This window comes from Chanodichthys erythropterus, chromosome 23 (genome assembly GCF_024489055.1).
Source record: "Chanodichthys erythropterus isolate Z2021 chromosome 23, ASM2448905v1, whole genome shotgun sequence".
Classification (NCBI taxonomy): domain Eukaryota; kingdom Metazoa; phylum Chordata; class Actinopteri; order Cypriniformes; family Xenocyprididae; genus Chanodichthys; species Chanodichthys erythropterus.
In genome coordinates, this window is record NC_090243.1 from 14449092 (window position 1) to 14474567 (window position 25476).

General features: G+C 35.5%; 1 protein-coding gene and 1 long non-coding RNA gene across 7 annotated transcripts in view; one reads left to right on the forward strand and one right to left on the reverse strand.

The window, feature by feature from the left end:
• Window positions 1–286: 286 nt before the first annotated feature.
• On the reverse strand, window positions 287–24607 carry tlcd4a (TLC domain containing 4a). Of its 4 annotated transcripts, none has more exons than XM_067377170.1 (7): window positions 24302–24607; window positions 18943–19112; window positions 17108–17197; window positions 16894–16952; window positions 12577–12671; window positions 4700–4773; window positions 287–2817 (listed from the first exon to the last, which is right to left on the reverse strand). In XM_067377170.1, the coding sequence occupies exons 2-7, from the start codon at window positions 19095–19097 to the stop codon at window positions 2502–2504; spliced, it is 789 nt and encodes a 262-aa protein (XP_067233271.1). In that variant the 5' UTR covers window positions 19098–19112; window positions 24302–24607; the 3' UTR covers window positions 287–2501. The 4 variants fall into 4 exon arrangements, with proteins under 4 accessions (XP_067233271.1, XP_067233270.1, XP_067233269.1 ...); XM_067377169.1 differs by lacking the exon at window positions 24302–24607 and adding an exon at window positions 22142–22268; XM_067377168.1 differs by lacking the exon at window positions 24302–24607 and adding an exon at window positions 19499–19808.
• Window positions 19070–25476, forward strand: part of LOC137013428 (uncharacterized) — a 40262-nt gene continuing 33855 nt past the window's right edge. For all 3 annotated transcript variants that reach the window (XR_010893727.1, XR_010893728.1, XR_010893729.1), the window contains exon 1: window positions 19070–19206. This is a non-coding gene — a long non-coding RNA (uncharacterized lncRNA). The remainder of the gene's footprint in view (window positions 19207–25476) is intronic.

The following is a 25476-nucleotide window of genomic DNA, read 5'->3' on the forward strand; positions in this document are numbered from 1 at the left end:
TTCAGAATACAGATGGGAATAAAACGTTACTGAAGTGGAGCTTTCGGCAGGAATTTTGAGAAAACGGCCTTTAAAGATATGTACTGTAATTGATATCTACAGATGCAAATAGATAGTGTATTTTGGATATCTGAAACGACACTTTATGAAAAGTGCCAAAATCTCAAAATTGACAGATACATGTGTGTTTTTGCCTGTAGTGTCTCACTTAATTAAATGTTAAATAGGTAAGACATACAAACCACCACATCTGAAGAAGGGACATACCAAATGATTATGGATCAAAATGAGCATATTGCTTTATTGAGGCAAATGACATAACATAAGTGACAAATTAAGAATAAACATGTTCAAAAATAACTGCTGTGTCATTCCTCAGAAACATGCACTTTCCTTCAGTATGTGGGAACATGATCCCTGTGGCCACTGTAAGAACATATGTAAACATTTACATGGCAACAACTTCCTGTGACATTACTGTATGGAACGCATCAATAATAAAAACACATCCAGCCATTATATTATGCATCTCCACGTTTCATAAACCAAACATTAACGCCGAACACTGGTTTATTTGGACCTTGATGCGTTGAAAGGATTTCCCAAAAATCATCAGAAGTGGAAAAGTACAATTCAATATTGTCTTGGCAAAAAAAAAAAAAAATCTATAACTGCCCACAGATTCATAGATCAATGCCGCTTTGGAAATGACCTGCAACATGAGGTTTTGAAAAACCTCGTTTCATATTATACTAGAACAGTGTGTTATAATGCATGTCTGTAAGCCAAACTGGGGTTTTCTGCAAAATTATACCAAGACTGTTGGTGTGTCACCACTTACTTACTTAAGATTAAGACTCCAAACAGCCATTCTTACTTCTGACCTTTGGTTGTAACATTAGCAAGAACTAAAAACATAAAACAATCATATCGATAATCATTCATCCTTTGCATGACCATACAATGACCCATGTGCTACAAAATGACACTAGAAGAAGTAAATAAAAGATGTTTATTGAACAAAACAAAAAGGCATTTTAAGTGATCGAATGCAAAGGCAAAAATCACAACATGGATTCCTGTATAACTTGTGCCAATAAAAGACAATTCTTCATAGGTCTGTCTCTCAGAATAACGCATTTCAAAATTCAAGTAGTAAGTTCAATAAAAACAGAGCCTATTTAAAATCGTTTCCACGCAAATCGATGAAGCCGTCTTTCAGAAATCAGTAAAACTACTCATGCACTCACATCTGTGCCGCCACCGAATGCATGTGTGTACAGCATGAATATTCTACACTAAATTTGTCTTACATAGTGACAATGAATTCATAAAAGTATCTCTGTATTGTGAAATCTCTCATATGCTGTATATCTACTCAGATACATTGACGACTTTTATATCTTTCTGTTAAAAAATAATAAATATGTCGTACAAACATTATCATGCCTTTCCCAGTGTAAAACTGGTTCAATAAATTAGATACGATGCAGGAAAACTATTCGACACCGGCGTCGAGAACTCCTCGAACATTCACGAGCTACACAAATTGAATTTCCTTTTAAAACCATTTCCAAATCATAAATCGGTTTAAGTTCAGTATTGATTGGATACACTGTACACGAACGTAAATAAAATAATTATCGTATGTTCAATAAAATTTCTATGTACAATGCAAACATTCAGAGAACAACATTGCCGCATGCAATTAACTGTACAGTGCGAACAAATCGTGACGTCTGTTTCGTGGAAACGCAACGGAATCAGAACGGAATCTGGAGCGAGTGTAAACCGATTTCATTCTTAAAACAGTTTCGTATGAATGCAATTGCAATGAGAAGAGTTTACTGCTCGTATCTTCTATACATATAAAATATTTTTTGGCTATTTAACCCACATTTGACCTCAGATCTCAACGGTCCATCAGATAAAATATCTAATACGTCGCAAGTACAGCATGACGGTGGATTTTCCAAGAGATTCGTCTCGAGTACACTGATCCCGATCGCTGATTTTCCTCGTTTAGTGCAGTGCAGTTGTGTGGGTGAATCTTTCACAGTCAGTATTCGCGGCTTTGACTCTCTGACCGCTTGGCCCCTTTGCACAGTACAGTGATTGAGAGCGACGGACTGAACTTTGATGAATAAATAATGCGGTTTACCTGCCCACTGTTTAAAATTAAAACCACCCTCAGGTGTTTACTGTAGAAACAAACAGTAAAATACAGTTCAGCCGGTGGTCTTGTACAGTGCATAGTTTGCACTTTTGACGTACAGTTTTTAAAACACAAAATAAAGTGGGCGGCCAGTCTTTTCTGGTGTACTAGATCTCATTTTATCAGAGTTTTGGGTCTTAACTCTGTGAAATATTGCTCTGGGGGTGGTTTTCGTTCTCTACCGGGTCACTATCACGCAACAGTGTCCACTCCCTTGAAGATCTTCAGTATGACAGCAACCCTGCTTGTGAGCAAATTCAACGTCTTTTAAGCCAGTTCCTTGCGCTCAATCGGTTTTTCCGTTCTCCTGGGTCTCAGGTTTGGACCTCCGGCTGGAACGCAAGACTTTGTAGCAGCCGCGGGCGATTTTATGCATCCACATGACGTTCATGATGTCCAGGCAGATGCTGGAGAAGATCCAAGCGCTGCGGCCGCCGAAGGAGACCCTGTAGAAGGCCTCCGTGCCGTACACGGAGCACATTCGGGTGTAGTATACTGGCATGACAGCGATCCGCACCAGGAAAAACACAGCCGCCATCAGTACCCCGTTAGCCATGTTGGGCTTGGAGACTTTGGGGTAACCTAACACTTCAAAGAACCAGCTGGAAAACACAGGTGAGCAAAGTGACATGCTGTAAACTAATATGCTAACACAATTTCTTAACAAAGACGGCATGAAATGCCATTTTAAACATTTAATTAGGGATGTCCCGAACAATTTTGTCCCGAGTCAATGAATATTGAGTATCTGCCGATATCGTGTCCGATCCGATACTTGTATTTTTCTAGTGCTTGGTGCAAACTTCAAGTACAGGACTCCAGACTAACATTTGAGAGCTCTACAGAAGTTCTACAGATGATATAGCCAGCACCTGATTTGGTAGTGATTGTGGGGAGATTGTAGAGGGGAGATTGTGTGATAATACATGTTTATTTCTTGGAAATTCAAATTTGACAGTAAAGCACTGAGCTTGAGTTGTGATGCAGATAAAATTAACAACAACAACCTAATTTATAGGGAAACAGGTAAATGTTCTTCTATAGCATTATACAGAACCGATAGCTTCAGTGATTATAAAAAGAAGCACTCTTTGCTTGCTTAGTTTTTTTTTTTCTGTTGTTCATGAGACTTTGACTTTTCCTACTTTCTTCCTACATACTTCAGTACAAAAAGTGTCAAACTTTGACTAAATTTGATTTCTTGTTGATTTGATATTTTATAATAGGGATTTCTTAATAATCAAAATATAAATTTAAAAGCAAAATGTGTGAAAAAAATATTAGGGAGTGGAAATGGCTAACAGGCCAATGAGTGATCATCTGCCGCCATCTACTGGTAATAGTGGTAATTTTTTTTTTTTTTTTTTTTTAAACAAAAAAGTGTTTGTTGCCAAATTAGTTTTCCTACTTCTTGAAACTTTTAGTTTTACAAATCTATCATCTATCTTTGATAGATGAACAAATGTTTTTGGTCATAACATAACATAAAAAAAATTAAGCTAGATAATATTCAGTGCTTTGAGAGTGAAATTCAAGCACTTTTTAAGAACTTTCAAGTATTTGACACTTTTTCCAACATGTCAAAAGGTTGTAGAAACCCTGAAATGAATAATGTAAAAACATTCGACTATTTGTTACACAATACCATGGTTGCAGTTAGCGTTACTACGTTAAATCCATGGCCAATGTTGGTGATTTGTGAACTGAAAAGCCTTCTATAACTTGTTTATTTATGGCAGCCAGCACCGTTTAATCTGATATTGAAAGTTTCTCACTAGATATTGGTCCGAGCTGATGAATGGTCCACACTGTGCAGCTCAAACGAGTAGCATGATTTTGTTCTGCTTTCGTTTGCCGTTTGATGTTTCTCATATGCAGCAGAAATGTCAGCACTTATCAGTTGGTGGTGGCAACCTCTAACAAAATTTAGTCGCAAAAAAGTTCAATCCAATGTATACAAGGCCATGCAAAGTGTTTTTCAGGGACAGGGGCTCAAATTTTAAAAAAAAAAAAAAAAAAAAAAAAAAAAAAGGGCTAAGAAGTAATTCCAATATAACAATCATAACCAATCCTTGGGATCGGCTCGGGACATCCCTACATTTAATGTCTGTAAAGCAACATATTTTTTGAGGAAAATAGAGCATATGGTGCCAAATTTACTAATCAGCAAATTACTGTGCAATAAAAGTGCAAATGGGAATAAAACATTCTATGAGTGATCTGCTGACAATGTCATGTCAGGTGCAAAATCGGTAAAGACATACTTTTTGGGTGTTAAATATTGGCGCAATTACCACTAGATTGACTAACGCACATCTTAGTAAATCATCTTACATGATTCATTTAAATACTCTCGGCCCATAAATTTAGTGGCCTGACAGGTAAACTCCTACAAATGGAATTAGGTGTGCCGTAAAAATAACTACATTCACGTCTTTTCATCATTATTTTCACATCTTGAACTTTGATCAGCCAAATACCTACCGTTGGTTTACACACGGTGTGGAAAACTCTGCAAGCAGACGGAAGTTAGCAAAATAAGGCAACATTCCTTGACCCTGGGAACACAAGGTGAAGAACAAACAAACAATGACACAGACACAAGTTACACAGAAAGGCACAGCCTCATGAATCAGCTCTAATAGTCCCAATATCTCCCGCTGTCAGGTAACCGCAGTAATTGCCTGGGTGCCGAGTTATGATACTTCAGTCTGACAGACATAAAAAATAAAAGTAGAAAACAGAAAGGAGGTGGAATGGATACTGTTGTTCTGTTAATACAGGATGTATTTTTTATTTTTTTTTAGATCAAAAAATGCTTTTTAGTATTTACTGTCTATATTAAGCTGCTTATTTTTAGTGAATATGTAGTGGTGATAAATTGCTTGCATTATGAGTAAAAAAAAAAGAAGTAATATTGCACTTATGTATTGAGAGTAGCAGAATTAATGATAATTAATGTGTTGCATTTATGATTTGTTAAAAGTCATACATCATGAACAAATATCTATTTTTCATAAATAAATAAATATTCTGGCTTTAATAGTGCGGTCAAACTGTGCCAACGTTTTTTCTTGATATCACTGATCTTTGCCATTTTGAAGTCACTTTAGTACCATAATTACTGTAAAATGTTAACAGAAACAAGACCTAACAACTGAAAAGATAATTATGAAATTAAAAACCAAAACTGTGTTGTCAATAATAACAGTCAGCATTTCAGATAAGCCACATATTGTCAGGCACATACAGTCTGAGTCCAAATGTCTGAGACCACTAATGAAAACACTTCTATTTCGATTTCTTCACTATATAATATATTAAGATAATATTATCGAAACAAATATACTACATATAATATATAATAACATAATTTAAAATAAAAATGTATATAATGTGATATCATGCGCATGTGTATTACGTATACGGTCTATAATGTTTCTTTACAAAGTGACGTCGCCAACTACTGGCCTGACAGCATAATACAGCATTTTAAGTAGTTTTTGCAGATCCGTATGAATGGGGATCGTTCTAAAAACATGTAAACGTACCCCTAGAGGGATAGTTCACCAAAAAATTACAATTGTATCATTTACTTACCCCTCAAGTTGTTCTAAACCTGTATGAATTTCCATATTTTGAAAATTGACTATTTTTGGTCCCCATTGACTTCCATAGTATGAAAAAAAAAATACTACTGAAGTCAATTGGGATCATACGGAAGAGGATTAAGGCCAAGCAATAATAAAAAAATAAAACCATTTCGAGAAAAAACTCGTCAAATTTTGAGAAAAAGGTTGAGAAAAAATGTTGAGAATAAACTTGTTAAATTACGAGAAAATAATTGTTAAATTACGAGAACAAATTCGTTAAATTATGAGAAAAATGTTGTTAAATAAAAAAAAAGTCGAGATAAAATGTTGAGAATAAAGTCATTAAATTACGAGAATAAACTCATTAAATTACGAGAAAAAAGTTGTTAAATTACGAGAACAAATACGTTAAATTTTGAGAAAAGTCGAGATAAAATGTTGAGAATAAAGTCATTAAATTATGAGAATAAACTCATTAAATTAAGAGAAAAGTGTCGTTAAATTACGAGAACAAATTCGTTAAATTATGAGAAAAATGTTGTTAAATTTCGAGAAAAATCAAGATAAAATGTTGAGAATAAAGTCAATAAATTACGAGAAAAAAGTCGTTAAATTACGAGAAAAAATTTGTTAATTTAATGACTTTATTCTCAACATTTTATCTCGACTTTTTTCTAGAAAAATTTAATCACATTTTTCTCACAATTTAACGAATTTGTTCTCGTAATTTAACGACTTTTTTCTCGTAATTTAATGACTTTATTCTCAACATTTTATCTCGACTCTTCTTGAACGAGTTTTTTCTCAAAATTTAAAACTTTAAAAGATGGTTTTATTTTTTTATTATTGCTTGGCCCTAATCCTCTTCCGTAGGATCCAAAACCTCTTCTGTGCTCACAAGAAAGAAATTAATACAGTTATGGAACAACATGAGAGTGAGTAAATGATGACAGAATTTTCATTTTTGGGTGAACTAATAAAAATCCCATATTTTCAATTGGTCTCAGACTTTTAGATCCCACTGTATCAGTGCAGCAATGGTCAGCCATGCATGTTTTGTTCATTAAAGCCTTTTATAGCCTTTCCTTGAGTCTGTGCCAATGAAATGTTCCTCTCAAAACATTATCATTCCTACAGCAAGAGGATGAACATTTTTGCATCTCAGTAACACACTCACCTTGAGGGCTGCGATTAAAACACACATTAGCATACTTACTGCAAAATAGACCATATAATATCAAGAACAAAAAATAAATAATAATAATCAGGTTGGCTAGCAGATGCATGCTGGTACCCCTAGGTACTGGTAAGTCCATACTGTAACTGGGCTTCAGTAACTGCTCAGAGTTCCATAACAGCAGAATAGCAGACAAGACAGGAGAGAGTCCATCTAGATCAGCCAAGCCTAGCCCTCAACTCTTAATCCGACTAACAGTGACACTGGTAGTTTTTGCATGAAGGGTTTTGCTGGTCAGTGGAAGTGAGGCTGCGTTATTCAAGAAGTCATGTTAGGTGGGACAGAGACAGACTGACAGACAGATTTCTTGGAAAAAAAGGTGCAGAAAAAATGCAAAAAGAACGAACGACACAGAAGCAGCAACAACACTTAAGACTCGTTGGACATGCACTATGAGGAACAAATCGCACGATACACTGACAAATTAATTCAATTGCACTCTACTTAAATAAATTTTTAAAAAAGTAGAGAGACTGTTAAAGGTTACGTGGCATCACTAAATATAGCGAAACGCTTTGTTCTTAATTTGAAGCACAATTATTAAATGCTGAAAAGATTGATGGGGTTTATTATGCTTTAACGTTCTAAAAATAAGGCGAATGTTATATCATTTAGTCTGGGAAGTATGTAATAACAAAAAGACACTAAAAAGTTCTGGTTTGAACACTAATAGCATTTCTAAACACAGGAAACAATAACAACGAATGACATTTCGAACGACAGACTTAATTACTCAGTGAGACCCAACAGAGACTTCCAGCTCCATGTTAAATTACATCTATTATCTTGTAATAATTTAGAAAAAGGCTTGAAAAGGCAGTCATAAAAGTGACCAGTGACAGTATGGTCTACATCCTGAAAACAAAATGCACGTTCAGGTTTTGAGGCGATCCTCAAAGCTGCATTAAATCAAGGTAACTGTAAGGTATATAAGCAACAATAAAGTCGCTGCCCCAGATGCATATTTAGGAATCAATTTTTTTTTTTTGTGCCGCTGATTTTTAGAAATGTACACACTAAGATCAAATTAGGCCACAAGAAATCATTTTTCATGGTCATTTTACTTAACGGGTGCCTTTTGGGTCCCTGTTTTGTAATATATCAGATAGTAATATATCAAGGCAGATAGTGGAATTATAGCTGAACATAAGTAATAATATGTTACAGTATATTGTTTTTTAACTATTCATGCATTACTACACACAATGTGCAAGCATGAACAAGAAAAACATGTTAGTTATGAAGTTTATATATTAACTACTTGAACAAATAAAAGTATATGCCAACTTCATCTTATGGCAATGTATAAAAAAAAAATTTAAATGTACTAACACACACACACACATACATATTATATATATATATATATATATATATATATATATATATATATATATATATATATATATATATATATATATATATATATATATATATATATATATATATATATATATTGTATTTTCGAATGTTTTCTGTAGTTCTGTGGTCTTAAAATTAAGTAAACAAAACTGTTTACTGAAACTATATTTGTACAAATAGCAATAATTAAAATATATATATATATATATATATATTACACACATATAATATAATATAATATAATATAATATAATATAATATAATATAATATAATATAATAAAGGGAACATTTTGTCATGTCACGTCAACTCTGTTGTCTTGCTGAAATTACATATAGTATATTTTTTATTTTTGATATATTTTTACTAGTGGGTGCAGGACACTATAGTTCATTTATGTAAGTGAGGATAGCAAAATAAAGTAAACTGTGACATATTATACCCAAAAATGATTCATACAGTGGACTAACAGTAAAGTTGATAAAAATTTGGAACCAAAAATTATTCAGACACTTTGACCTGACCATGTTTTTTCTGCCACAGTTTAACTCTGAGATCTTGTCATATTTTATTACCATTTTAAACTATAGTGAATAAACTGTATTAATGAATGAAATGTTCAAGGTGTTGGAATAAATTTAGTTTTGACTGTACATTACTACATATTAATTTAGCTTGAAATGGCACAATTATCATTCCAAGACATGTTTTTCATGTTTTTACAAACTCTGATGTTTTTAAAACAAAAAAAGGCACCCGTTGCACACAAAATACATAAAATCACCCATGCCAAACAACTGAGCATCAACTGATGCAGTTTTAGGTGTAGTTTTTTTTTTCTTTCTCATCAGATTTCTTTCAAATTTCTATCAAAAAAGTCACAAGTAACAACTTGTGCAACATGTAAACTAAATGCGTAGTTATTTTCAGTTGAGGACCAGATCAACCTGTTAATCTGCAAAACCTTCTCATAGCGTGAGTGTGGATCATAGAGCATCTCGACACAGCCCAACAAACAAGCGCTTTCTGGCTGTTACTCATCCTGCAGTTGAGACGTGGATGTTAGTTTTCAGAAGAGAGAGGAAGATCGGCTCAAAGCAGGGGAAGGTATCAGAGCATGCACACAGGAAACCCTCCAACGGCACCACAGGAGCAGCGAGCATCAACACATGCACACAATCCGGTGCAGTCTGGGCCGAGACCCGGGCCACAACTGACCGTTAGAGTTGCTGAGGTGGGGGGGGGGTCAGTGAGGTAGAGCAGGAGTTGAAGAGGAGAAAATGGACTTCTGCATAACCGTCAATGAGCATTCCATGCAAAAAATACCATCATCATCATCATCGGCATATTCAGCTACAGAACCTGGTGACCTAGAGGGTAACCGTACAACTGAACCAAGAGTGAACAGTAGTGGCCTCAGTGGGTGGTGTAGTCTAGTGGTTAAAGATCTGGGCTGGTAAATGCAAACATTTGGAAACCATTTTTAACAATAAACAAAGGATGAACTAAATAGGGATGAGCAAAAAATACTTAGAAATTTCTTAGAAATTGTTTACATGAAGATGTGATATTGTGCTCAAAACTAGACAGAATGAGACAGAATGCATAAACTAAGATGCATAAACATTTTTAGAGTTTGAATGTATTTGTATAGACCAATTTGGAGCAGACGTAATAGTTATGCCACTTGCAGCTCCGTGCGCACAGTGTTGGCAGAAAAACAAGTGGAGGAAAATTAGCAAAATCCACATAAGAGAAAAATGTTTTGTTGTTTCATTTGGATGTCAGAATCGTACAGAGCCCCGTACATGACATGCTAGAAAAAAAGTAAATTGTGCGTACGATTTAATAATTTGTTCCCAATTTGCTAAATTGTGCGCACAATATTCTAATTCATTCCCTGGATTTACTAAATCGTGCACACTATTTACTATTTCGTTCCATCGATTTGCTAAGTTGCGCGCACAATTTACTAATTCTTTCCCTGGATTTACTAAATCGTGCGCATTATTTACTTTTTTGTTCCCTCGATTTGCTAAATTGCGTGGACAATTTACTAATTCTTTCCCTGGATTTACTAAATCATGCGCATTATTTACTATTTTGTTCCCTCGATTTGCTAAATCGAGCACACTCTTTACCATTTCGTTCCCTGGATTTACTAAATCGTGCACACATTTACTATTTTGTTCCCTTGATTTGCTAAATTGCGTGCACAATTTACTAATTCTTTCCCTGGATTTACTAAATCATGTGCATTATTTACTATTTTGTTTCCTCAATTTGCTAAATCAAGCGCACTCTTTACCATTTCGTTCCCTGGATTTACTAAATCGTGCACACTATTTACTATTTCGTTCCATCGATTTGCTAAGTTGCGCGCACAATTTACTAATTCTTTCCCTGGATTTACTAAATCGTGCGCATTATTTACTTTTTTGTTCCCTCGATTTGCTAAATTGCGTGGACAATTTACTAATTCTTTCCCTGGATTTACTAAATCGTGCACACTATTTACTATTTTGTTCCCTCGATTTGCTAAATCGTGCACACATTTACTATTTTGTTCCCTTGATTTGCTAAATTGCGTGCACAATTTACTAATTCTTTCCCTGGATTTACTAAATCATGTGCATTATTTACTTTTTTTGTTCCCTCGATTTGCTAAATCGAGTGCACAATTTACTAATTCTTTCCCTGGATTTACTAAATCATGTGCATTATTTACTTTTTTTGTTCCCTCGATTTGCTAAATCGAGTGCACAATTTACTAATTCTTTCCCTGGATTTACTAAATCATGCGCATTATTTACCATTTTGTTCCCTTGATTTGCTAAATTGCGCGCACTAAATAATTCTTTCCCAATTTGCTAAATCGTTCCCTCGATTTACTAAATCGTGCACACTATTTACTATTTAATTCCCTCGATTTGCTAAATTGTGCACACAATTTACTAATTAGTTCCTTTGCTTTACTAAATCGTGCACATGATGTAGCAAATCGTGGGAACGAATTAGTAAATCGTGCGACTGATTTAGCCTACTATTTTTTTCCTGCATGTCATATGTGGGGCTCTGTAGAATTGGAATGCAAAAAATATAGTCATTTTTATAGAATACAGTCATTGAAGACGCCCTTTGATGCTAAACGCAGACATTTGTGTTGCAAGTCACAGACTGGACTGATGAAACCTGCAATAATTAGTCTACTATTAAAGCATGAATTTGAAATAAACAGTAAGTCTACATAATATTTACATATGTATATCATAGGGGACAAATTAACCAGTAAGTTGGATTGCTCATCCCTAATATTAACTTTTTTTTCTTTCTTTTTTTTATAAATGAGAACTTTACATACTTTAGTTAACAAGGCCCTTATTTCTTCAGAGAAGGTCACAGGCCCCATATGGAGTCAAATTTTGTTATAAATATCCAAAGAAGTTCACTAAACTAGAATGACAGGATGCGGTTCTTTGTACAATAATTCCTAGACTTTTAAGTAATATAAATAATGTACCCATCACAATGATACAAGATTCTGTTGTGGTTTATATTGCCATAATGACTGACTGACAGTTCATTATCCTACTTATTACACTGCTACTTGCATGCTTAGATAAATAAATGCATAAATACATAAATATTGATTTGAGTTTAAATTGTGTGGGAAAAAGACAGACCACAGATCGTAATGACAGACATGAAACTAGATATTGGTGGCCTGGTCATTATACAAAAATATTTGCTGCAATTTGCCTGCGGTGCCGCAGAAATGACCAATCAGAAATATTCCAGAAAGCCAGCAGCTAACATTCACTTTAACAATGTTGGAGGAGTGCTCTGAATGCTCAAAATGTGTAACACGCATGGCTACAGTACATTTAAAAAAGACGACACGTGAATAGTGATTGGAATGACACAAATGGGATAAATCCTTCTGAAGAAAATGACTTCCAGCTTCTGACCACCGTGAGAATTCTGTTCATTATGTTCCTCTGTTTATAGTTTAGAGCTATGTCAGAAGTGAACACTCGTGCCGTGGAGTGTCGGCGAGGGAACACAGAGCTTTCAGCACCAGCTGCACACCTGACACTACCACTGCTCACTCTTGGTTGTCTCTTTCCCATCTTGCCTGCATGTTCTGTTATGGGACAACAGGGAACTCACCAGTACATAGTAGTAAGCATACAATGCTGCCAGGTGGTGGATTACAAAAAACTTGTCTCCTATTGCTCTCCAATAGTAAAATATAAGCAGCAGATCTGAAAAACACAGAAAAAAAGGCAAGAAGAGTCAGTACTACACTGAGGAATATGAATTTGGCAGTTTTAATTTAGCATGTACACAAAACACTGCCACAAAAGTGACTTAAAGGGATAGTTCACCCAAAAATTTTATTTACCAAATTATTTACTCACCTCTTTCAGACGAACACAATCGGAGATACATATAAAAAATATCCTGGTTCTCCCAAGCTTTATAATGGTAGTTATTTTTTATAAAAAATAATCCATACGGCTCCAGGGGGTTAAAAAAAAGGCCTTTTGAAGCAAAGTGATGCGTTTTTGTAAGAAAAATATCTATATTTAAAACTTTATAAATTCAAACTAACTAGCATACTGTGCAAGTCAACTTGTGCCATGTAAATTGTGAGGCTGCATAGATTAGGTCAAAAAAAAAAGACCAAGCTTCTGCGCACATACACACTCAAACCCGCAGACTAAACGCGTAAATGAACGGCAGGAATGCATTGAAGGTATTCGGTTTTCAGTGGGAAAGGTGTCATTTAAGCGGCCCCTAAAGTAATTAACAATGTTTACAACGGAAGTGATTCAAATCAAAATCCAACTTTAGCTCAAAAAGAATTTTCCTATTGTCACTCTGAAGCTGCTTTGAAACAATATGTATTGTGAAAAGCGCTATATAAATGAAGAAGATGAAGAGTAACCCCATGACGCGATGCATGGCGCGGGATGTAGGAGTAGCATAAGCTCAGACGCCTCTCACGGTTAAAAAAAAAATTGGCTGCTCAACAAACTCAAGCTCCTCTTCTCTTATATCGAAATCCTCCAACATGAGTAAATCATGGGATAATTTTCATTTTTGAATGAACTATCCCTTTAATACTTTCAAAGAGCTACAAACAATAATATGGCCACATCTCACAAGGACACACTTATCTAGGGACTTTTGTAGCACAGTCATTTTAACCTTGTTAAATCATCTAAAACCAGATTAAAATGGACACATAGATGGTGAAATGTTGCTAGAGAGACATTTCCTTTGTGAAACAGGCTTTACAACAATTTAAATACATCTATCAGATATATCTTTAAAGATATCTGTAAGAAACTCAAAAAAAAAAAAAAAAATGCAATCAGGGGCAAAAAACAAGAAATCAAATTAAATTTTCAAATCAAATGCTTAATATAACAATAAACACTAGGGATGCACCTATACCATTTTTAAAGGACTGAGTATGAGTACTGATACTTTTTTTCTAGTACTCGCCGATACCGATGCCTATACATTTATTAATTTCTCTCTCGCTTTTTTTTTTTTCTTTTTTTTTGATGCAGTTTTCCAAGCCCAACACGGTGAGACTAATGAATGTAGGACAGCTTCTTTATTATTACTCTAATGAAAAAAGTAATAATTTTTATGTGCTTATCACAAACTTCACAGTGTCCAATAACCTTCAAAGGGCATAATTACCAACATATATAATTGTTGTTATATAAAAAAAGAAATTTACAAACAATACAACAAACACTATAGAGATACAAATTAAATAAACTTGTTTTTCAGATACAGTAGGTTTATTTACCATGGATACATTTTTTTGTTGTTTTATTATTAACATTAATGACAAATATAGGCTACGGTCCCTTTAAAACCAAATCCATGGATACTGACACACATCCTGTTTTTACCCAAATGTTTACATCCACTTAAGCCATAACCGACTGTATTTACGTGAGATACTCCACACGATGGACATTTTGACAACTATGTGTGCATTTGACCATTTAGGCGCAAGGAGAACCGATTGCGTGCCGTCTGAGAGAACGGGGATCGCACACAAGAAAGAGAAAGAGCGTGTGCGAGAGGGAGCGCTTCTGGTCTGTGTCATTCAGCGCGATTCCGCCTTCACTAATCGATAACGAACTGTGATTGAAAGCATGTGTGTGTTGTCATCATTAATTCTGAAGTATTTCCACACCTCTGAGGCTGACATTGTTTCTGCTGCCGCCGCTGGTGTCTCTGAGCACTGAAAATTTACACCTAGGATGGCTTCAGGGTGAGTATAATTTTCATTTTTGGATGAACTATCCCTTTAATACTTTCAAAGAGCTACAAACAATAATATGGCCACATCTCACAAGGACACATTTATCTAGGGACCTTTGTAGCACAGTCATTTTAACCTTGTTAAATCATCTAAAACCAGATTAAAATGGACACATAGATGGTGAAATGTTGCTAGAGAGACATTTCCTTTGTGAAACAGGCTTTACAACAATTTAAATGCATCTACCAGATATATCTTAGTTTAAAGATATCTATAAGAAACTCCAAAAAATGCAATCAGGGGCAAAACTGATTTAATCATGATTAATTTTGAAGTATTTCCACACCTCATTGTTTCTGCGGCCGCCGTCGGTGTCTCTGAGCTCGGAAAATTCTGTCAGTTATAGGGATGCTCACATTGACCGTTTAACCGTTAACCGAAAGTAAGAATTTTAACCGATTAATACTATCAGTTAAACGTTTTTTGTTTTGTTTTGTTTTTTTTTGCTGCATGTTAAAGAAAAATATGCTATATATACATATATGCTTATTTGTTAACTCGCGGGGCGTTTCACACGTGCCAGACATATTTCGCTAAGCAACAAGCAAAATGAAGCGAGCGAAAAGAAGTTGCTGTGACCGTTTCGATAGAAAGGGTCAGGCGCGGCGTTGGCACGGGGGATAGGAAAAGACAGAAATCGACCCCCGCACTTTTGATAAGGGCTGCTTCAATCAGTCAAAATATATCATCTTTTAGCTTAGGATATTTTCTTTCAAATGAGACCATTTTCACGTTTCTGTGAGCTTTCGTTCATAAATAATCAACTGTTTTGTCGCAGATGTGAAGAAGAGGAAATGCGCTCTCGAACAGAGAAACACGCGATCTCCAAGCAATCGATCACAGCGTGCTAATGTTTTAGGACAGGTCGATGGTATATAAATCGTGGCCGAACGTTAGCGTTTGTCAATCAAGCAAAACCGTCCATTCAGAAACCGAGAAATTTGACACTTTAAGGTAAGAGGCTGATCTCTCAGATTGACGCGCGAGATGGCTTGACTGAAGTTTTCGTGAGGATTTGTAGTTTATGGACTGTTTTGAGTTCGGTAATTACATCTAGAAAGGTAAAAGCATTGATGGCATCTATAAAAGAGATATCTAAAAGCGAAACGAAAATTATTGCCTCGACCGGCGACACAGTGGAGAGGACGCACGAGGAGACCTGCGTGTTTAATTGGTATGTGTATAGCTACTGTACTACTGCATTTACAAAGCTTATCAGTGGCATGCACTTTGATCACGAAAGTGAAAGTGCCTTTTGCGGTCGCAATCGCGGTGACCCTCGCGTTCCCATTTCTCTCGATGTGAACCGTGAGCTCCAGTCCATTACAATTTAGGGCCCTGGTATACTTCATTTCCCGCATTCCGCTCAGTCTCGTGCGCAAGCCTTTCAAAGAAACTCCTTTGCCCATGAGCGCGGAAAGACGCGTTCGGTATGCACACGTGCACCGTCCGTGGTCATAACAATAACAATCCTTGAGGTAGGCCTGCTATTTTTATTTGACGGAAAAAATGTCTAAAATACCGGTTGTTCAAAGCTTCAATGGATTCACCGTGTTTTTGTTTTGTCATCTTAATTTGTTGAACATTTAAGTGAAAAATATTTAGTGTAGGTCTACTTATTTTATGCCTTTTATTTAAATTATTTTTTTCTGTTGTCAGAAACGCTGCAGGTGCGTGACAATTTGATAATGTGAATCCAGATTCTGTTGTTTATCTGTTCTATGCTGCTGTTTGCATGTTAAAATAAACCCGTGGAAGACGCAGACACTCGTCAATTGTATTTTTTATTTAATGTCATAGCCTATATATGTCATATTATCATCATATAGGCTATACAATATTATAATCTTATCAGTTAACGGTTAATAATCGGATAACGAGCGTCAGTTGTCGGTCGAGAAATTTAACCGAAATGAGCATCCCTAGTCAGTTACATCACGTGAGGTATCGGTCTTTGGTATCGGGGGTATTTTTACGAGTATGAGTACAAGTACATGAGTTTGGCATCAGTATCGGCGCATCCCTAACAAACACCCAATTGTCAAGAAAAATGTCCAGTATTTCTATGCATGATGATGCAGCTCTCAAAACAAAAACACCTCCAAAATCAGAAATCTGCCATAAGCTCTCACCAGATATGAGGTAGCCTGTAGTAATGCTCACGTTTATCTTCACCAGAGTAGGATCTCCCCTGTTGTGGTAAAGATGAGAACAAGGCACTGAGATTACTGCACGACCATGTTACAACAGTTACTGACAGCGGCCTGCTAGTCTGTAAAGAGCAGCGCTTTCCCAGCATGCCCTGCATGCAGTGTGATGGGTCAGTCTTGACGGCAGAGCGCTCACCATACGGGGTCCTGATTGACGGCCTCATCGAAGAACAGGATGTAGAGGCAGAAAAGGCCGACCAACAGAGCGTGGAGCGTGGACACAGTCCTGCAGAGACACGCAAGGGAAAGGTTTTAATCACACATGACAGCTGTGTTTATAGTGGTCTGCTTCTCTCATAGAACAATGTCAAGTTGAACCAATCGAAACAGAGCGATTGACTGCTGTCAATCAACCAGACGCTGTGTGCCCTACATCTAAAGATCTCCTCCAGCTGGCTGTTCTCTTGACAGCCTGCTGAAATAAGTACATTATCGCTTCTCAGTTTCTTTCTGCATACGCAGACATTAGTCATTTTGAGTGACAGCTTACAACCTGCTCTCCACAGTGTAGACGTTTATCAGGGTGAAGTGCCACTGCGAATCCACTGGCTAAATTCAACATACTGTCTGTTAACAATGGCTATTAAAGTTTGACATTAAGTAACTGTACGTATAATTGTAATTGTACTGTAGTGTGATTCCTAAACAAAAGACTCAGTTCTTGTCAGTGAATCAAAAACATACAGTGCGACCAGTTCCCTAAATGATTCCTAAACTAATGAGTCTGAGTCACTTCTTTTTAATGATTCAGAACAACATAGTGCGACCAGCATAGTCCAATTCCTAAATGGGTGAGCCAGTTCTTTTTAGAGAATCAAAAACAGAGCACATGCAATGAGTCTTTTTAGTGATTCAAAACAATACAGTGCAACCAGTGTGATTTGATTCCTGAACAAATGGCTATTACAGCTGGTTCTTTTTAGTGAATTTAAAAACATAGTGCAACTAGTTGTCTAAATGATTCCTGAACAAACAAGTATTTTCAGTCAGTTCTTTTTGGTGACTCTTATGAACTGGTTCTTTTTAGTGAATCAAAACATACTGTGCATGCAAGTTTTTATAGTTGGTTCACACCTAGGATGGCTTCAGGGTGAGTAAATCATGGGATAATTTTCATTTTTGGATGAACTATCCCTTTAATACATTCAAAGAGCTACAAACAATAATATGGCCACATCTCACAAGGACACACTTATTTATCTAGGAACTTTTGTAGCACAGTCATTTTAACCTTGTTAAATCATCTAAAACTTTTTTTTTTTTTGATGCAGCTTTCCAAGCATATTTGTCAGATATCTAAATGATTCCTGAACAAATAAGTCTTGAGTCAGTTCTTTTTTGTGAATCAGAACCACACAGTGTGAATTCCTAATCAAATGACTCTTATGAGTGAAACAAAAACATACACTGTGCAACCACTTATGTCTAAATAATTGCTGAATGAATTGATTCAGTTCTTTTCAGTGAATTCAGTTCTTTTTAGTGAACCACACAGAGCAACCAGGTTCATCCATTCCTAAACAAAAAGACTTTTTTTTTTTTTTTTTTAGTGAATCAAAAACATAGTGCGACCAAATGATTCTTAAATAAGTTCTTTGAGCTGGATCTTAATAGTAAACCAAACACATACAGTGCAACCATGTTTAAAAGATTCCCAAATTCTTAAACAAATGACTCTTATGAGCCAGTTCTTCTCAGTGAATCAAACCAGGTGTGTCTAAATGATTCCTGAACTAATGAATCTTTTGAGTCAGTTCTTTTTAGTGAATCAAAAACATTCAGTGTACGCATTGAATCTTTTAAGTCAGTTCATTTAAACGAATCAGAAATGCACAGTGCAACCAGGCTGGTATGATACCTAAACAAATGACTCTTATAAGCCGATTCGTTTTAGTGAATCAAACACATACAGCTATTTTATACTTAGGAGACACTGAACATCTAAAACAAAGAACAAGCATGCTTCGTTACCTTGAGTTCCACTCGATCTTCTGTTTGTGGGTGAGTTTGAGGAAGCCAGGGCTGATTCTGGACGACGCCCATGGGCTCAAGCTGTGAAAGAGCCACTGGAAGGTGCAAAAACTCACCACCGAGATGAGCAGGATCAGCTGGCTGAAGGGGTCCATGGCCACCCGACCCCACTGCAAGAAAAAGAGCAGAGGAGATGACTTTGCTTTACAGAAAGACATGAACATCAATGTCCCGTTGAGATCACACAACGGAAAACTCAGTAAGGTAAATGTTTAACAGACATGCCCTCTGCCATTACTGGGTTAGTGTGGAGAAACAAATGAGGTGATATAAAGCCCAATTCTCTATCTAAATCTCATAAAACTAAAACATCGTCTTGAACATTTTATTTAAATCATCATTGGTTGATATTAATGCTGCCAGGTGTGACGTAAGAGTTTGTTGACCATTCCGAAAGACTGTCCAAAATCTCAGATGTTTTACACATCCTGGTTAGACAACTGCTCTGAAAGTCAACAGCTGGCTTCTGTTTTAATAAATAAATAACAATACGTACGTATTCCTTGATGGTAGTACTGTATATACACATCACACCGAGCTTGGATCTAAATGTCAACCTTCTCCTAAAGGTGAAATAATTCGTCTGAAGTTAAAAAAAAGAAAAGCAACAGTGTCAACAGTTCCTCTTTCAGTATGGCTCATTGTGCACCAGAAAAACAAGTCTGTCCCCTTTGAAGCACACAGCAAGGAAGCAGTGATCCATAATGATAAACCTTCGGCCAAAATAATCACAGCATTCCAGTTGGGTTTAGCGGGAGTAAATCGGCACAAAGAGCAAAAGACAGACATTGCATTCATGCTCACCTGAGCTTTTCTCACTTCCTGTAACAAGTGGCTTTACTTGCCATATATGGACGTTCATTAGGGAAAAAAGCCACAGGGTTAATGTTCAAATGGTTAGCTGGACTAAATCTAGTTAGAGGCTAGGCCATTTTTAGCATTTTAAGTATTTGAGCAAGGCTTTTTTTTCTTCTTTTGTAATTTCTGGATTATTCAATAATCGGCACAACCACATGGTTATTAAAATAACAAATAATAAATAAGCACACAGATATATGTATATATATATACTTGGGCTGTCAAAATAACATGTTAATTTCGATTAATTAATCTGAGAAAAAATAATGCGTTAATAAAAATAACGCAGATTAATCCATTCCGTATTGACCTTTGAAGCCGTTCTAGCCACCATTCGACTGTAAAATGAAGGAGGGAGATGACTGCTGCGCTGACGGACAGAACGAGCAGAGCTCCTCCCTCGTGCGCGCGAGCTCTCTCTGTCTTCAAAGTAAGCACCGTCTTTGCACTCTCTCTACCTCACACATAATAATCTAAATCAACTGACACAATGCTAAAAGTTCGTAAGACCGAATCAATGTTTTACAAGGTGCATTCGGAGAATGTTTTTCCTGAATAACCATTGGGTGTGAATAGTGCTCAAGAGAACGTCACCTCATCTTCTCTGACAGGTGCCCTGCACGTGCAGCTGACATAAACCACACTTTCAGTAAACAAAAAGAAAATCCTATCCAGTGGTGAAGAGTTTTTTTTGTGTTGACAAATCTTTTGCGATTCGCACGCAATGCGTCAACGTCCGCTAATGTCAAATTCGCGACCCAATGACTCATTTGAACAGATTCATTTTAATGAATCATGACAACAACTGATCTGTCCACACGGTCTATAATGAATAATTTACTCGAACTACTCTGAAATGAGAACATAAGTGTGCCCTATTTAGCAAGAGTGATTAGTAAAATTAGCCTTAATAATCCACAATATTTTCAGGTTATTTAAATGACAATGTGTAGTAAATTAGGCCTACCTATAAAATCCTTTAGTTTAGACTGGAGTGAGGTGAAACCAGAACAAAGCAAGTTGTTGTTAGCTAGGTGCATTCAATTGTATATGGTAGAAAATTATATTATTAGTTAATATAACTTCTAAATGCTACTTTTTAATACTTTTCAGGTTTAACAAAAAAGCATCTTCTCTTACAAAGCTATATTATATATATATATATATATATATATATATATATATATATATATATATATATATATATATATATATATATATATATATATATATATATATAAAATATTTTTTGTTTTATTTATTTTTTATTTTTTGAAAAGAGGGCAAGAAAGAATTACAGTGAGAGTGACGGGTACTTTATTGTCAGTTTTGGGCTCGCAGATCATGTGGGTAGGGCACTTTTTACTGTTTGTGTGGATGACCATGTCTGTCACCACCGAAGACCATTTTTGACCCAGGAAAAACCCTGCATTGATTCATTTGAATTGAAATATTTAATACTTTCACAGCAAAAATTATGTATGCGATTAACTTAGATTAATTAATCACAGAGTATGTAATTAATTAGATTAAAATTTTTAATCGATTATAGCTAGATAGAACGATAGATAGAACGATAGATAGAACGATAGATAGATAGAACGATAGAACGATAGAACGATAGAACGATAGAACGATAGAACGATAGATAGATAGATAGATAGATAGATAGATAGATAGATAGATAGATAGATTAGAAAGTGAATCAGAACCACACAGCTTGACCAAAGTAGTCTGATTCTGAGGCATTTTGCGGTGAATCAAAACATACAGTGCAACCACTTATATCTAAATGATTCCTAAACGAATGTGTCTATTGATTCAGTTCTTCTTAGTGAATATTTTTAGTAAACAAAACACATACAGTGCAACCAGTTTTGTCTACATGATTCCAACATGCGCCATCGTGTGTTTAATGTTAATGCCTGAAAAATAAATTATAAATTTAAAAAAAAAAAATAAATAAATAAAAAATCTATCTATCGTTTTTAAATACATTTCCTCAGACAATCAAATATATTTACATAATGGCATATTTACACAACGATTCAAAATTTGACGCAAATAGATATTATACATTTTATATATATACTAATATCACTATATCAGTACATAAGAAATACAAGTATGTCCTTGACAACTAAAAACTCAAAAATACACATGGAAGGAGCATCATTTTACAAGACATCTTCCACTAGCCATCTAAATGCTCTTCCAGCTGATCTATTTTCATGACCTCTGTTACATAATGGCTAATGGAAAACATGAATCGCACTCTTACCTTAGGCTACAAGTGTTCAAAGGATGATAGAAAAATACAAAACATGAACCCTTTGCACTTAAGAGTGTAGTGAAAAGAGACTGACGCAGAGTTTTGTGGCTTTTAGACCATGTTTACTAGCTTTGAGGTCATCTACACTGGAGAGTACCAAGTTGCCAATATTAACCTTTAGCAGAGATACACATCTAAAATGTGCAGTCTTTCAAATGTTAATGACTCATCTTGTTCACAGGGGTGTTTAATTAAAAGTTAGCCAATCATTCCTATCCTGACTTGCCTTAACTTGCTCATTATTGCTACAACAAACAGTACCCAATTCCACCGCCCCAAATAAGGGTATTCCAATGACAAAAAAAAAAAAAAAAACTACTAGCAGTACTAAAACGCCAGGCTTTCCGACAAAAGTCTTCCTTTGATTGGTAGTTCCATCCCAAACTAATGCCATTGGCTGTGTCTACGTGTCTATGTTGGGTTAGTGGGGACACTTAAAAGGCAACCAAAATATATAACATGAACATTTCTCTGAATTGCACACCCTGTATATAAAATATAATGAATAGTTAAATGGTTAATAAGTGGTTAAACCAAGACTGTGACATCAGCACATCTCCTCATGGGGTGATGGGAGTCAAAAACATGCTGTAGCTAAATTTAGCTGTTCTTTATGTTGCAATAGGTTCCATGCACACATGTTCACCCACTCAAGAGGAAGAGTGGGGGTTAGTGTATTTAAAGTGCCTATACAGGTTCATGCTGGATGTGAATAGCATGCAGGCATCCAAAGAGGTTACAAAGCAAGGTATAGCAATGACACAACAGGAAGTTCAGCCATTCTCACAAATGTGGTCACACGTGTGATAGTACGTATTCTGCTGTGTGTAAATGCATCTCAAAACAACAAAAAACCAAACTGTAAAATCTTTCAGTGGCAGAAAAGACAGATTGAGTAGATTAGCATGCTTTCCATTCTGATTTACAGGTTTATCATGTTCGTGATGGATCACAGCACTGATAGAACTGCATTGCTGGCATGCTTTAGTGCATTGAGTAAATGCATCATATATTAAGTTGAGAAGCAGTGTCGCCTTATGAATGAAAGATTAGCTGAGCAAAGCAAGGCTCATAGAGCAGCAGGATGGATGGAAATAGATACTTTAACATGGAAACCATGAGGAAACTATAGTGCAAAAACAAAAATATACAAAATATAGGAGTCGAAATCTGCTAAGGGTTAAAAATGGAACATTATTTACAACAGGATCTGCATTTTTATTGGTTTAAATGAAAGATTTTGGTTACAAGAGACAATAAAAAAAAAAAAACTTAAACCACTCCTTTCCTGGTTTAAAAAAAAAAAAAAAAAAAAAAAAAAAAAAAACTTGATACTATTATTGATAAGTACAAATAAGCTGTTTAAAATTAAATGTATGGATTATTTTTAAAAGGATAATCAGTCATGATTCAAAAATCATATTTATAAAATTATGTTTCTGTCATTTTTATACACACACTCTCTCTCTTTTTTCAGCTCTCAAAACTGAAAGTAAACCCAAATAAGGAAGAGCAGAATAAAAGACCCCAGTTGAAAGTTTTTTAGAAATCAGAAACACATTGTTTTAATGACAAATGTCAAACTCTTCGAGAAAATCTGTGTTGCATTTAATATTTTCAATAGATAAAGTTAAAAAGTTAATGGTTTTATAGTCGCAAACCTGAACAAAATGCTTCCCTTCATCCTGACATGCATCTTCAGTGCAGACTGGACAATATATTTAAATGTTAAATTTTGTCCTTTAAATGTCATTTTCGCCTTCATTTGTCAATAAAGTCGGTCATTTAACTCCGACTGTGCTGCATTGAACCGCATAGCTTGTGTAACAAATACACATATCTATATTTTTGCTTAGATGTGCATTTTATGAATATGGACGCGTGTCAAGTATACATCGACTGCAATTTGATAACACAAATAAAAATCAGATCACCTCTATTAAAGGTGTCTAAAAACATTGCGATGGGCTGAAATCGACTCGTGTTGTTACCGACATGCCTGCTTTCTTTTAGGCCAAATCACACCGCAATGCTGGCTGAAAACACAACGATAATGCAATAAAATATTGCTTGATATCATGCAATACGTGTATTAACACATATGCTTACCTCTTATCAATCATCAATGATGTCTGTTGGTTAGTTGTGCATGGTGTCTGAAAACATGGGCTGATAAAAATCCGTGTTTTTTCCGTCAGTCAGACACATGCATGATTGTCCTCTCTCCACGGCGATATGAAATGCATGATTTCATATCAAACATACAAACGGAAGGACCTTATAATAATCGGAAACTGCGATGCATGTAGGTTTTTATAAGCGCGCGTCGGTGAGAGCATGTTGAGGATGATTTTGTGAAACTGATGATGGCTGTATGTGATGGTGGTGAGGGGATCCAATTTCAGCTTCATTCTTAAAGAGATATTCACACACAAGGATACACTGCCACTGTTTTTGATTCATCGGTGAGTCGAATCTTTTGAATCCGTAAACCAACAAGATTCGTTCAGAGGCATTTCTGCAAGTTACGTCCAGTAGGTGGCGAGATGTGAGTGACTGTATAATTCCCTCAACTGATTCGTTCAAATAAACAAGTCTTTCACGAAATATAATATTCGTTTCCCCCTCAAATTAGTCATTTTTTTCCCATTTGTCTGAGTTTAGCGAGCTAAAACAACAATAACAGCCATTTCAAACTTGTCATTTTTACATATTCATAATTTTTCGTTGTTCTTCACTTTTTGAATGTGATGTGCTAATTCATTCGAGTAAATTATGATATATATATATATAATAATGTAACGATTATATAATACTTGTTTTCGTTACGAACGAGAAATGTGTAGCTGAATTCTAGTTCAAAACAAACTGAACCGTTGAAGGGGGCGTATTCTTTCAGTAGGCCCAACCAATGAAATGCTCACCTACAGACCGCACTTGAATTCTATTGGCTCTTGCTATTGTCAATCTTTCAAGGCAGGAAAACGAAAAAGAGTCGAGAAGTAGTTGCTAATTTAAAAGATTTATTTGATAACAACGATTCCTTCACAACAATTCTAAAGACCTTCAATATATATTTATATTGTTGCTAAATTCAGCTAATGAAATTAGATATTTAAAACACTTAACGTTATCACTTTATAAACAAATTTTCCTTCGGAGGACGTATGGTGCTGTGAAGGTAATACCATTGTACTTTGATACCTTTAATAAATTGATTACCATATTCACTAAAAATCTGCAATTTTTGTCACACCAAGCTAAAAATAGCTAAATTGGAAATA

Excerpts from the sequence above, each read along its gene's own strand:
- tlcd4a (XM_067377168.1), bottom strand. The coding sequence starts at position 19,531 with ATGTGTATATACAGTACTACCATCAAGGAATAC. Across the intron at positions 17,198-18,942 it reads AAGATCGAGTGGAACTCAAG|GACTGTGTCCACGCTCCACG; the intron begins GTAACGAAGCAT and ends GTGTCTCTGCAG. Across the intron at positions 12,672-16,893 it reads TACAGGCTACCTCATATCTG|ATCTGCTGCTTATATTTTAC; the intron begins GTGAGAGCTTAT and ends TGTGTTTTTCAG.